Genomic DNA, 15,652 nt, shown 5'->3' on the forward strand with positions numbered 1-15,652 from the left:
ATGCTGATTCGTGTAGTTTTTTTTTTCAATGCGTAGTATTTGAATCAATTAAAATTAGTTAGTTTTAAATAAATATTTTTAAATAATTTAATTAAATGGCAAAAATTACTTTTAATATAAATTTTAAATATTGAAATTTTTTAATTGTTTTTTTAAATGGATGATTCATATGATTGAATTTGGCTTTACTTGAATTTGACTTTAAACTTGCAAAATTTTAGATTCGTCCCACCTCTAATATAAATATAAAACCTCGGAGAACTTTCGGTTTTGAAGTTAGGCCCATAGAAAGATGATTTATTGTACTTCAGTTAGCTTGAAGGCTTAGATAAATATAAACACTGCCTCTTAAGTTGATAATAAACATCATCTTGAATGATAAAGGAGAGAGAAATAATTTTAACTTCTTTACTTTTCTGGCAAATACAATTTTAAAAACTACCACTAATTAGGGGGAAACCTTTTATTCCGCAAACTGCTAATAAATGTCATGAAAAGCTTTAAAATGATGACTCTTTTTGCCCAAAATGTGTCACTAACGCCCTTTTTACAGTTTTTAAATTGTGTCACTTTTATTTATTTAAAACAGGCCAAACTTGCATTTTGGAATGACACCGTTTATTTACTAGGTCTCTGATCTAGCGCGTATGAATATTTAAATAATTAATGAACTCATTATCAAATATTTTAACCCACATTTTTAAAATTATGCTCAATTATTTTTTGTCATATTCCATGTTTCAACTCGAGTGATAATTTGTTTCTTTGAAAGATCTTTAATGCACTAATTCAATTGCCACATATAAATACTGTAATATTTATTCTATTTGCTTTTTTAAAAATGTGTTAAGCGTATATCCTTTAGGGTGATACTATAAAGAAATTTATATTTAGATAATTACTGGTTCCACTACCGAAGGTACCCACGTTTCCTGTTTTTACTCCTTACTTATGAATATACATAACTTTTGGTACCATTTAGTTTTGTGGCATTGTGAAAGTTTTATAGCCAATTGTTTTTCGTGATGATGAAAGAGATAGTGCGCATGAAACTATACGATCCATCCAATTATCCAAGGTGATATCTTCTTTAAGAGCATGAAAATAATTTCTAATGCCGTACATGGTATGAAATATAATTCATTGTAAAATGAAAGTGGAATCGCTTGTACGATGCTCAAAATAAAAATGGTACGTCTTAACCTTTAACCTATTGAATAGATTGTCACGTATTGCAATCTTACTGGTTGGGGGGATTCTTAAATATTTTGAGTAGAAAACTGGCACTTTCTTTGTAAAAACACATTTCGTTTTTAAGGGATTTAGATTCTTGATCCCCTCAAAATATGGAAGACAGCCGTAATCTAGAAATAATGGTCTTGATAGTTTTGGCAGAAAACGGGTGAAGTTCGGGCTCCTCAATATTAATTTAACTTTCTCTCTTGAATAACATTAAAAAAAGTCGTGTTTTTGAATTTTCATTTTCTAATTTATGTCGCAAATTCCATTCATTATTTGAATTTTTTTATTAAAAATTATAGTTAAAAATTATGTAAAAATATGTATGCCATAGAATTCAAACCTTAGAATTCAAACATTTTTTGACAATTAAAAAATAATTAGTAATAAAAAATTTTTCACGTACAATTATCTGTGAATTTGAGTTTTACAATTATTTACAAAAATTATTTGATTATCCCTTTAAAAGTTCCTTAGTAAATGCTGAAATACACAGTGCAATTTACAGTAAGAGGCCCGAAATTTCAACCCCCCTCCAGACTTAATTAAGGGACAATATTTTTCCTGTTTCACCCCATATTCTGAGGATCAAAACTACAAGTTATTTAGAAAAACTACATTTTAACTACATTCGTAACTTAGAACATCGTTGGTACAAATACTTTGGCCCATTTTATGTTAGTCTACCAAATCATTTAAAATTGCATTTTAGTAAGTAAAAATCAAATCCTTTAATCAAAAGTCATTAAGTTGTTCTACTTTTTTTAAAATATATTTACTTTGCACATTATACTCATAATATCCTAGAATTGGAACAATTTTATACATTGTATTGCCATCGCCAAACATATAGTATTCGACATTTTTTAGTTTCGCAGTTTCTTTATAACTACTATAAAGATACGTTTTTAATAAACTAAAAAAATAATAACGAAATTTAATAGAAACTTTTTGTTTAAAGGCTATATTCTAACTTTTAATTTTTTAAGGTAGATTAAGTAAAAAAAAATATTGGGACTATATTTTGTTCACAAATACAAACAATCTTGTTTCATTCCATATCTTTTTACCGATGAGAAGAGTATTAAATTGTATGCAAGCATATATTAACAAATTCTTTGCAATATTTAGTTATTTAAATAGAATAAAAACATTTCTGTCTACATTTTACCACTCAGAAATACGAAAACAGAATCTCATTTAAAGGTGTGAAATAATTTTTAAAGTTTTAAAATCCAAATTTTCCTACTAACGTGATTTATTTACCTTTAAAAAATTCCTACTTTAATGGATTTTTTCCTTTTTATTTTTTTGAGTATCAATTTGAAAAAAGAACAATGTAACAATTATTTCATGATGATTGTTTATAAGTTCATCACACTCAACTATTGACTTTGAATGTAAACAACAAACGAGAAAGATGTTTGATTTGCGGGAATAAATAATTACTAAAATGTATTCAAATTGATTTAAGACTAGCATTGGCAGTGAATCATACGAGAATTAAAATGTCGAAAGTTTAAATTTATTTATTTTTACTCTGACTACCCACGAAATAATGTCTCAAGTTAGTATGGCAGACAAATGCTCTCCAGTTCGCGAAGTCTCTCCTTTTAAAAATTTAAATAAATAAATAATACGCACGGGTAAAATTGCCTTTGAAATCTGTCTATACAATTTTATTAAAGTGAGTTTTACGATAACACGAGGTTTGTGCAGCTATAATTTTGAAGAAATCACTGTTTTGGGATTAAAAATATGTCCACAAATATTTCAATGCAAAAAATTTTCATAACTCTTTATTATTTTTATTTAATTTAATAATGTTCTGAAAATTAGAATATTTAAATTTCATTGTTCTATAATTTAATGATTAAACTTGTTTGAAAATGATAATTCATCATAAAATATTTTGCTTGAGCCAAATATTCACGTGTTAAAAATTTGATTTCATCGTTAAAATAATAGTAACATTTAAAGTTTATTTTCTTAGAGATGTTCCTTTCACCGCCTTTCTGCATGCTATAGGGTGCTATAGGGTGGTATGTAGACTGTCATGTAGCAGATTTTTTCTTAGTTCACAACATAGAAAATACACATGATGTACAATTTTTTAAACTATATTTCTCAAAAATGTTGCAAAACTGTGTTTCACAACTCTGAAATTTTTAGAAACCACCGGCTTACAAAGAAATCGATTATTGGAAATGAGAGGAGTCCGCTAAGAGAGCTTTTATAATGACTGAAAAAGTCTGAATAAACAAAAGATGCAGCTGTCATGATGTCATCGCCTCCTAGCCTATCGTCCTTTCCTATGATCTCAAGGCTGCTTTCCCCTAATGTTACAGAAAAACTCTACATTTCGATTATATTTTCGATGAGAAATATACTAAACTTTTCTCACCTTATTACCTATATTAGTAGAATGATTCGTTACCCAAGTGTCTTTGTTGATTAGATTTAAAAACAAAATTATATATTTTCACCCNATATATTTATATATATATATATATATATATATATCAAAATTATGATAAAACAAAGGAAAATTGCAGACAAATGAAAAAAGGGGGGGAAAGAAAAATAATAATAAAAAAGTAACAAACAACTGGAAAAAAAAGAATAAAATTTTTTTAAAAAAACCGGAAAATAAAAATGTTCCTTTCGTGTCTTTTATTTTCCGGATTTTTTAAAAAAATTTAAAAAAATTTTTTATCCTTTTTTTTCCTTCCTCCCAGTTGTTTGCTATTTTTTTTATTATTATTTTTCTTCCCCCCCCTTTTTTTTTCTTCATATGTCTGTAATTTTCCTTAGTTTTATCTTCATTTTGAATTTATCTTATGAGTTCTGTTTACTTGCAGCTTATGCGCAATGAATGAAACTTACTGTTTTTCTTAATTTTCTTCGTGTTTTTTTTTTTTTTTTTTTTTTTTTTTTTTTTTTTTTTTTTTTTTTTTTTTTTTNTTTTTTTTTTTTGTATTTATTTTGCTATGTATATATCGTGAATTTGGCTTTTTTTATTGAAAATTTTATTTTTAAAGTAAAGAAACGTCTTGTGTCTTTACTTAACTTATCTATCTTTACTATCTTACTTTGCGTGTTGCAAATGTGTCTTGAATCGTGTTGAAATGCGACTTAATATGATGGATAAAATTTAAAAGTTAATTCTAACATATGTTATAGAAAATGTGATGAGAGCTTTCTTATGTATTTTAACATTGTCAACAGTCTTAAGACAATGATTCCTGAATTGTTTTCCTTACGGGGCTTGTAGTACGTCCACCGTAAGAAGACAACTTAAGGCCAAATTATGGTGCAAATAAATCAGTTAAAATAAGGGTTACGAAAATATGTGTTTACGAAAGTTTAAAGTAAGTTAGGAAAATTAAGGCTCTTTCAGACGGAAACATTTCTCTCTTCTTTTCGGTTTAGAATGTTATTTTTTTAGGTTCGTAACAGCTAGGTTAATTTTGTCCAATTTTAGTCAGCGCTTTTCGAGCTAGTTATGAAAACAGCAAAAATTTCAATATGAAAGGGAAAAAAAAACAAGTTTCATAAAATTTTAAAACTTTTAAGATCATTTTTTTTTAAAAATTCAGAATTATTCCTTGATTGCAATAACTTTCAGTTAGGTAGAAAAATCCCGCCAAATCATCTATTTCTTTAGAAAAAATCAAAACAGATATTTTTAAATAATTATAAACTATTTAAGTTTAATTATTTGAAGCAAAATACAGTTTAAAACTAATTTTAGTGGTTCGAGTTTAGGGTATTTAAATAGTGTATTTCATTTTTCTTGGCCAAACAGCTTCAAAGAACACTTTTAACAGTAAAAATAACTAGCGAGGAATTTTAGTACATAGTTTTGGTATCTACTACATAAATTGTTCATATGCGAAAGAAATATTGTCTATTTCGTTCTGGTTCTAGATATGCCTTAAACGAATTGAAAGATTTTGATCTTATTACCTATGTCACCGGCATTTTGTAATGTTCCAGACTAATTGGAAAAGTCTAATATTTTTCAATCAACCTGTAATTTCTAGGTTTATTACAATCAGACTATATGCCCTTGAGCCAATTAGAAAATATGCAAAGAATTATTCAATTAGACGGAATTTTCTAAGGTTAACAACAATGGGTTATGCCAATGGTTTCTTTCAGTATTGCAGTGAATCGTCTCAAGACTCGTAATTAATTTTTAACAAATTACAATATGAAGAATATTTTGAACTAACGCTCTAAACTAGTATTTAAATTCCAATTAGTTTGTGTGGATACTGATGTACTCACAAAATTTCCCTCGTTATATACGACATAGTATTGCCATACAGTGCTCGACATTATCTTCAAGCAAACATTTCGTCAAATTGAAGGTTACTGTTTTCAGGTATTTTAGGATATGAATTTCGATAAAAGCATAGACTTAATGCAACATATTCATAAACACTCTTAATTAGAGATTAAAACATTAAAGATATTATTGAGGAATGCGCACTTTGTAATTTCCAGAGATCAAAACCGGGACAAGAGTACAAAAGCATCTTATCACATAATGGACAACTCTAAAACTATGTATTTTATAAAGCTACCTCTGTATCATTTTGTCATAAATACTTTTCAAATCGTGGAAACAATTGTAAATTCAGATAAAAGAAAATTCTCGTGTATTTTTTTAGTTAGGATTTTTGCTTCTTTTTCTTTGTCAGAAATATTGAAATATAACAAAAAGATTGCTGAATAATCGAAAGTAAGAGTTTCATTTCTCGGGGTCAATTTTTTTTTCAAAAAAAATTCTTTATTTCCCTCGATTAATATTATTTTATTACCAGCGTTGAACAGCTGTCCCAATTCTGAGTTCACGACTATTAATGTTCAACTCCGCTGAGGTGTAATTTTAAACCCAAACCAGGGCACAATGGGAGCTCTTGGATCAAGCATTAGGACAAACTAACCTTCGTGGAGGACTTATTGATGAAATTAATCCGCATTTGCGTTACATGGAGGTTAAAACCGTAGAAACCTCCCGAAGTTAGACCGATGACAAAGTGGATTCTAACCCATGATCATTGAGGAAATTTTACGTCAACACTAGCCTTTCATAAAGCTATTTATAATGAGAATACGCTGCGTTGTGCTAATTACAAACGCTTTAAAGTAAACCAAGATCACTGAACAATAAATTATATACTTTCTAATTAGCCTAAACGAGTCAGAATGATAAGTGACATCAAGGCTTGGCGAAGACCCAGTTTTTTCAATTAGTTTGCAACAAATACAGATTTTAAGAGTAGATTTACATAAAATAACTGAATTCTCGCCAACTAAGTGATAAAATATTCGCTGTATGTCATGTTTAGTGTGAGCATGCAATGATCCCAATATAAAGTTTGCCCCAATATACATATCAAATCTCTTAATAAAGGCAGTTTGAAGTGAATCCCAAAAACATTTAATGACTTGTCTAATGCGAAAGCGTAAGTTTTTAGAACAACTTAATCAAAACTTTTTATGCTAGGGAATGTGTGTATGCATAAAAGAATATAGAATTATACTTGGAGTTCTTTCGTTACAAAATGAATTAGTATTTAAAACTTGACATGCTTAGATCATTGTATCAACTTCAATGCTTCATCAATGACATACAAGAAGAGTATCTCATATTAATGAAAACTATTTACATAACCAACTCCAAATCATTCAAATGATATTTAATGGCAACTCTTATTTTTCAATCATCTCTATTAATCACATATTTAAGCTTTTATCCAATTTTTGGAGATCCGGAAAATGACGTCCAAGTCTTATTACATCTATGTATCATCTAATAAGTATAATCACTTTCCTTCTTATTTAACAGAACCTCATTTTTCCTTGTCTGCATCGGTCCTTCCGATCATTTGTCAGCAATACGTTTGCTAATTTGTCACTTCAAGTATATTTAGTGCAATAGATGAGGCAGATGTTTTTGGAATTGAGTCAAAATGACTCTTTTTATTAACGACGCTGACCTTTCATGTTCCACCCATCCATTCGTCCACCCCCGAAACTTCTGCTCCATTTCATTCTTTGTTCCATCCCATTTCACTTTAACACACTCTGGTGCAGCCTTCTTTTGGATTGTCTCTTCTAGAAGTGACTGCGAATCTTTCATATTTTTGATGACATCATACTGGTCATTGGTCATTCCTCGCTTTTACACTTTTTTCATTTTATTTTAAAATAGCTGAAGATACGCTGATCATTGACTTTCTGGTGCTTGCCTGCATTTTCCAACTTCTTCACTCAATTGAATCCTTTGGTACAAATAAGTTATGAAAACATAGATTTCCGCTTTGCCATTTATTTATAAATAACATTGTCTATTTTGCTACAAATGTTTTATTTATAACTTTCTGATCGCATTTCAGCTTTTGGTATAATTTTTGTATTAATTGTACAAATTGAAAATTATTTCTTTTTTTTTTATTTTTTTTTTTTTTTAAATCTATAAAATAAGATTATTTTGGTTGTTTTTTGTTCTAAAGTGAAATGTTACACAAAATGTATTGTTCATGCCTCTAAACTAAAACTGGAATTTTTCAAACGTTTGAAAAAAATCTGTCCGTTTAGCCGTAAAATAGATTAAACGGATAAAGTATACTTTAATATAAAAAATATGGAATATAATTCAAATCACCGCATTCAGTGCAGTTTTTTTTTTTTTTTTTTTTTTTTTTTTTTTAAATTTACAGAATGCAGCGCTAGTGGAGAGCAAGATTTAAGAGAGTATAGAACTTTTTTAGAGTTAAAGAAAGTCTAACCTTTGTCTTTCGATTTTAGATTAATGTGTTAAATTTATACTTCCCGCGAGTCACCAGAAACATTTTCCAAATAGCTTAAATCAAAACACTTTGAAATTGTAGATGATGCTTTATCAGAATATTCATCATTTTTATGACTCTCTTGCAATTTTTATTAGACGTACTTAAAACTTTAACAGCATCTACATAATTATAGTTTTTTTAATTACTTGCTTGCTATAAAATTAAGTGCTAGTTTTTAATCAATTAAATAAAGAACTTTTATCGCGATTTTCTTACAATATGTCCTATTTTGTAAAAATATTTTTTTTGGTTAGGGTGATATAGTTAGAATAAGTTTCTATGATTAATAAAAAAATATTTGTCTACAAAGTCTACAGATTAAATTTAAGAAAGCTTAATTTCTAGTCATACAAATGCTATATTCTAAAAGCCGCAATATAATACTTAAGCACTCTGTTCGAAATTCGGTACCTGGTTTTGCAATGATGGACCATGCGTTAATCCAAGAATTGTTCAAACTCTTTTCACCCTCTGCAAAGCTTTATCACAGCCCAGCTTGCGAACAAAATATTTTGAATTTATTTATACAATATTTTTTATACATATCTAGAATCTAGAAAAATCTAGCTTTTTGTAAAGTTTCAAATTATGATCTCCCCACGTTTCTTTTTTTGATACTCAGTGACCTGGCTAAAAAAAAATTTTTTTCCAATAAAAAAAAAATTTAAAAGCAGAAGATATAGTTTTTTCTTTTTGCTTTATAAAAGCATAAAGCGATATTTACAGTTTAAGCTGCTTTATGACAAATAAAAATTTCTTGATACATCAGCAGGTTGCCGGGCATAAATTATGTTAGTCATTATGTTAGTCATGAGACACTCAGGAGCTGGTAGCCAATGCACAAGCTGCCAGCTTTTTTCCTCTGAACAAGAAAGATATCGATGAGAACAAACATTTACTTAATGTCTAATATTCCTGAAATACTTAAAAAAAAAATTTTTTTTTTTTGGGGGGGGGGACCATACCCTTTTCCAACATCTCAGATATTGGTCCAAATTCATACAAATAATGATTAAAAGCATGATAATGCAGTTTGGAATTTTCCTTTTTGGCAAAATATCAGGAGGATATCAAGGGCTCGTGTCCAAACTCTCACCCCATTTAAAAGATCCCTATTAACTCGATATTTATGGCAAAATATTAAAGTGGTTGCGTTTTACTACTATTGTCATGACAAAGAATTGCTAGGATAATTTCTCCTTATAAATTCCATCTTAGTGTATTAGGTTGTTCGGAAAGTAATTTCGTTTCTTGACCAACAGAGGAATTTATTGTACTTTTTCATAACCAGCCAACTTCCCAGTTAAGCCGCATAATCATTAATAATTAATTTTTACAAATGATACAGCAAGGCTTGCTTCTGAAATACTTTGATTGATTCTACACAGTAGTTTTTGGTTGTTACCTTTCAAAAATGGATAGCGAAATTCAGCATTTTTAAATTTTTTTTAAACTATCGAAAAGTTTAAAATGCTGCTTAAGGAAGAAAAAAAATTTATCTGATGTATATGGTGAAGATTTATTGACAGTATTCTAGTGCCAAAACTGGTTTGCAAAATTTCGATTCGGTAATTTTGATGATGAAGGTGCACCACGTTCTGTTGAAACTGATGAAAACACATAAAAGGCATTAATTGATGCAAACTGGCCAACTCGTGAGATTAGTAAGAGATAAAATTTATCGAATTCGACCCTTCATGATTATTTATTTGAAACTCCTAGGTTTAATCTCATCAAAGCTCGACATATGGGTTCCTCATGTTCTTATGAAGAGAACTTTGTGTCGTCGCGTTGATGTCTATGATTTGTTTCTCAAACGTCAAGCAAATGAACCATTTTTGAAGCTCAAGGACGAGAAATGGGTAGTCAACAATATTTGTTCCGGTCTCTACAAAAACTTTCAGACGGCAAAACCTTTACTTCAAAAGAGGTCACAGTCACAAGGATAAGTTTTTTGCCAGCAAAGAAGTAAAGTTTTATGAGCGTGGTATCATGCTACTGCTAGAGGGAGGACAAAAGATATTGGACAAGAATAGACAATATACAATGTGAATAAAATAATTATTCACCGTAAGAAAATCTTCTTTCATTTTCATAAAAAAAAAACGAAATTATTGTTCAAACAACCCAATATATTGGTTCACCTTATTTATTTTTTTTCCGGAATGGGTAGGAAGCTCCCAAATGTTCGGTACTCAAGTTCTGTGATTCAGTTCAGTCTTATCTTTGATGATAAACACAAGAAGTGAAAAAAAAATAATTTGAAATTTTTATGCTGCTATAGTTGGCCGAAAAACATTTTTACTTATTTCTTCAATTATGTGTCTTTTATTTTTCATATCGCTATTGTAGTGTAAGAACGGGTAGTAATAAAGAATGGTACTAAAATTTTTTAACTTTATGCATCATCTTATCTTAATTATGCATCTTATTTTGAAATTTTGGAAGGTCACAAGGTCTAGTGGTTTACAATTTTTTTTCCTTAAGAGAATAACTAGCTTGGGACATTACTTATTAATCATAATTTTAAAGAAAAAAATCATGGCTAGATTTTTATTCTGTATGTAGATTCTAAACTCATAGTACCGTCATTCGGGGCTACTTTGTGCAGGATTTCGCAGTTTTTGAACTTTGACATGTAAAAAAACTATGTTAATTCAAACTTTAGTAAGATTTATCGATATTATATTCATAACTGGACTCAGACGAGTGAATTTGATCAATATTGGCATTATTTGTATGTAATATTTACGAATAATAAGTCAAAACATACCTTGCACAAAGTAGCCCCCAAATGGGGCTACTTTGTGCAGCGATAGGAATTCAGTTTAATAATCATGTTTTTAGTAAAATATTGGTATAAAATTGTTAAAAAAGTTAATTGTTGACATTTTTAAAGACAAAAACATCAAGATATGTAAAGATATTAGTTTGAAAATAATTTTCAGCGTTAAAAAACCATTTTTTTTGAAGAATTTTTTCTTAAAAAGAATGTTTATTTCAAAACATTTGAGTTTAAACAAAAGGAAACCATATACATTTTTAAACATTGAAATGGATGAAATTTTAAAAATAATAATTATTACATATTCATTAACATTTATAATATTGTTAAATTTGAACATAACATCCTTGAATGAACATGACAGAACTTGCTCTTCAGTTTCTGTCAAAATCACCTGATGTCCTATAAAATATATTTTTATGTGTTAAATCGTTTGATTAATTCATTAGAAAAATCTTTGTAGAAGAAAAATAATAGTTTACCAGGAAGTTTCACGTGTTTCTTGTGAATTTTATTAGAGATAGTATTTCTGTGGATTTTGTACTTCCGAGAAGCTTCTGCAATCGACATACCACCAGCAACTGCTTGCAAACATTGTTGCAGCTTTTCTAAAGTGTAATCACGGTAGTTTCTCGTTCCAGGTATTTTTTTATAACGTCTGACCATTTTTCTGTCGAAAAAAAAAACGAATGAAACTTTGCACAAAGTAGCCCCAAAGTGCATTTTTTTTCATTTTCCGTTTATTTGTTATTAATTTTCAAATTTTTTTAACGCTAACATGATATAATTGTTTATTAATATATAAATAAAAAATTTTGCACTTACGACAATTGTTTTATCAACGTCTTTGCATTTCACAGCTAAAGTTTCCACGCACACTTTTCGACATCCGACGTCCTCGGAAAGTTGTTGACATTGGATGAACGAAACACACTCTGAGATTGTTTTAAAATTCGAAAAAATGTTTGTAGTAATAGAAGAGACTTCTATCTTCAAATTCCACACATTTTTAACGTGAAATAAACATAATACTAAATAGCAGCACTTGAAAAATGCCAAATTCGAATTTGCACAAAGTAGCCCCCGCTGCACAAAGTAGCCCCGAATGTCGGTACAGAAAAATAGAGCTTTGGAGAGAGCGTATGATATTTACATGATATCTATGCAAAAAAATTCTGATGCTCGAACGCCAGTAACTGTAGTTATCTTCTCCTTTTATTAATCGTTATAACTAACTCCGATTAAGCAATCCACAAAATTGTTAAACGCTCAACTTTCTTTTCAATTAAAATGTTGTTTTTCTACAAAAATGAGTCTTAATTTTGTACTAAATTTTACAAAATTAAAGATGAGTGGCGAATGGGAGAAGTAAACAGATATAGTATTATTAGTAATCGCAGTTTTAAAATTATAAAAAGACTGCTGTGAGAAGCATTGAATACATTAGCAATGATCATTTCATGTAATCAGTTTAAAATTATATGTTTCGGATATTTCGATCAATTTTTATAAACATTCTCTGAAGTTTAAAAAATTACTATATTCATTGTTTCTTTACCCAACTCGTTACATTAATTCAAATTTATTCAAAACTTTGTAGCAAGCACATTTCATGAAGTAATCTTATTCTAAATAATATAATTTAAAAAAAAAAGAAGTTGTTTCGGGGGGTTGGTAATCAAATTTACATTCAATTTTTGCAATTTTCTTTTGAATCGTAGTAGTATTTTATAAAATATATTTTAGGTATATCTAAACTATTTTTCCAATAGTCAAATTTATAGCAGTATTTTATCATATCTTATAAATGTAAATTATTTCTTAGATTGCCTATAACCATTGATTGCTTATAACCATTTAAATAATGCCTATATTTCAAAATATGTTTTACATGCAAAATATCACTCTTATAAGAGCTTTAAAATGCCATTTGAGTTCAGCTCTGTATCTCAGTCACCAACTCTTGTGCCAGTACGCTCTTCAATTTAATTTTCTTTGTCACCACATATTTTTATCCATAGACTGAAAAGATTTTGAATTAAATGAGGTAGCTTCATCCAAAATATCACCATTAATGTTTTATTAACTATTCTAACTTAACATTCTTAATGCTATGAGCTTAATGCTAAATAGGAACAAACAGTACTTATTAAACAAGTTGCTTTTTTAAAAGCTTCATTGTAGTACATATGTATATCATTTTACTAAACGTTTATGGATGTTTGTGAATTATGTTAACAAATGTTTAAGTCTTGAGCAATTTTTTCTACATGTTTTATCATGAAAAATAATTTTGTATGCTACGAAGAAATGATGCTCAAAACTTGTTACTTATGGTCATCATTGTTATTTCCAAGGTTTTTGATAAATTTTCAACAAAACATAAAAGAGGATAAGTTTAAAATGGGTTAGATCTACTTAAAAAGTTTTATTTTATTTTTCACGCTTGAATTTGAGCTTTGCACAGTAAAAGGGAAAAAAAAACCTTTCTTTCGGAAATGTACTAAGAGTTTTCTTCTGTTTATTTTATTTAAAGTGAAATCTTCCTGAAGTGCAAACTGAACACTCTCAGAAAAATAAATTTTAAAAGTGAAAAATTTTAGTTGAGAATTAAAAGTTGAGTCATGCATGCTGTTGAAAAAAATATCTGAAATTAAGACCAATTAATACAGTAAATTGAGAGTCAATATTTTTATACTATTTTCAGTGAGAATAATTAGAAGTCTTGGGGTTATAAAGTGAGAAGACACCTTTTTTGAAAGGTGACATTTTTACATCAAACTGTCCCTTTAGTATTTTATTTCCACCATTGATGCTTTTATAATCAAGAATTTCCACTACGTAACTACTCAAAACAAATAATTATCTTATTTCTTACATAAAAATCATTATGTTCTTCCCCAAATGTTTTCACCAGGGAAATTCGAAAACGTAGTTTATCATTTATTACTCCAAACTATTAAATCGAAAATTTTAAAAGAAGTAAAGTTAATAATGATAAAAATGACTGCAACCAATAATTCTTAACTTTTAAGATGACGAAACATTTGACAATTTGAAATACCAGTAATATATTTTTTGATTTATGGATATCAATCTTTACAAAAAATAGAAAGAATTAAAGTTTAATTTTCATAAATATGATTATACGCAATTTGGTGTCCCGTAATTTTTTATATTTATTAAGCATATTATATAACATTTCATGTTTATCCACTAATTTATATAAAATAATTTTCATGTCTTATGATACTTCTCCATTATTTATTCCAATTTTTTTATTATTAAATTTAAAATTTTCTAATAAAAATGTTCTTTTTCAGGAGAAAAGCCTTTTAAGTGTGAATTCGAAGGTTGTGATCGAAGGTTCGCCAATAGTTCAGATAGAAAAAAACATTCTCATGTCCACACAAGTGACAAGCCTTATAATTGTAAAATTCGAGGTTGTGACAAAAGTTATACACATCCTAGTTCATTACGAAAACATATGAAAGTGCACGGCAAATCGCCGACACCACCCGGTACAACTCCCGGCAGCTGCACGTCAGGTTCCGGCTACGACAGCGATGTTGCAGGCAACTTAACGGCAACGGAGGATACTTTAGCTTCGCCGCCCGCCATCGTTCCACCATCCGCCACCGTCCCACCAATCCACCACCTTCACCACCCCCACCATCATTCAACAAACCTCAGTGAATGGTATATTTGTCAGTCAACTGCTGGCATGCCTACTCCCCCCAGCAACGAACATTCTCCCCTTGCAGGTCACACCTTACACTCCATAACTTCAAGCTTTTAAGTGAATATGTGCTTTAAAGAGCGATAACAATTCTTTTAACGAATTTTATCGTGGCCTTGTGCTTTATTCAATTCTGTCATTCATCACTTTAACCGAATATTATTTATAGTCCGAGTTATTAAAATAAGACATTCAATTTTATCATTTATCAATGGTTTTAAAAACGCTTTCGCTGAACATCTATTTTGTTAAAGATCTTTTCTCTTAATGTTCAAGCATAGTTAAACTACACATTAAAAAAAAATTTAATAAAATTATTTTTAAAATTTTACATAACTAATAATTTAATTATTTATCCCTTTTTAAATAAAGAATTAGAACAATTTTTAATGAAAGGAATTTTATCAGTGATGCATTTCTTAAAAATCGTTTTCACATTGGAAAAATAGGAAGTAAATAATATTTATATTATATAGAAAAAAAATACTATGGAATTTCTGTGTGGTAGATTTAAAGTACACAAGCCAGTTAATGTTAGATTTGTATTTATCAGTGTTTTTAGTTGTTAAAATTAATTATTATGATAATGTGATAAACTATTTTTTACTTATAGTTTTATTTTGCATGTAACGCATAGTAAATATTAATTTGTAAATTTTTTTTTTAAAAAATGTCACATTCTTGTTAATTCTGTCAACAATGTATTGAAACGACTTCGTAATTATTTAGTTTTTAAGTGTTGCATTTTTGTAGGAAAAAAAGCATTTTTATTGTTCTTGAAGTCGACAAAATCAGATTTTCAAACAATACAACAAATTAACAAACTGTATCATTTCTGTTTCCCCCAACGTAATTTAAATGATAGTTCATATGTTATATCATGTGCATGCCTTCATTTCTTCTGAACTTACAAATGAAGACACAAAACTCTTTTCTTATTTTGAAAATAGTTCTTAGCGCATTTGACAATTTAACTGAATTTTATTTATAAAAAGGGCTTGTAATACTTGAAACTTATGATTT

General features: G+C 28.7%; 1 protein-coding gene across 1 annotated transcript in view; it reads left to right on the forward strand.

The window, feature by feature from the left end:
* LOC107457150 (zinc finger protein ZIC 4) overlaps positions 1-15,390 on the forward strand; it is a 32,921-nt gene extending 17,531 nt beyond the window's left edge. Inside the window, exon 2 of the mRNA XM_016075231.4 lies at positions 14,214-15,390. Coding sequence (XP_015930717.1) covers positions 14,214-14,689 — 476 coding nt within the window. The 3' untranslated portion in view covers positions 14,690-15,390. The remainder of the gene's footprint in view (positions 1-14,213) is intronic.
* Positions 15,391-15,652: the final 262 nt, after the last annotated feature.

This window comes from Parasteatoda tepidariorum, chromosome X1 (genome assembly GCF_043381705.1).
Source record: "Parasteatoda tepidariorum isolate YZ-2023 chromosome X1, CAS_Ptep_4.0, whole genome shotgun sequence".
In the NCBI taxonomy this organism is placed as follows: domain Eukaryota; kingdom Metazoa; phylum Arthropoda; class Arachnida; order Araneae; family Theridiidae; genus Parasteatoda; species Parasteatoda tepidariorum.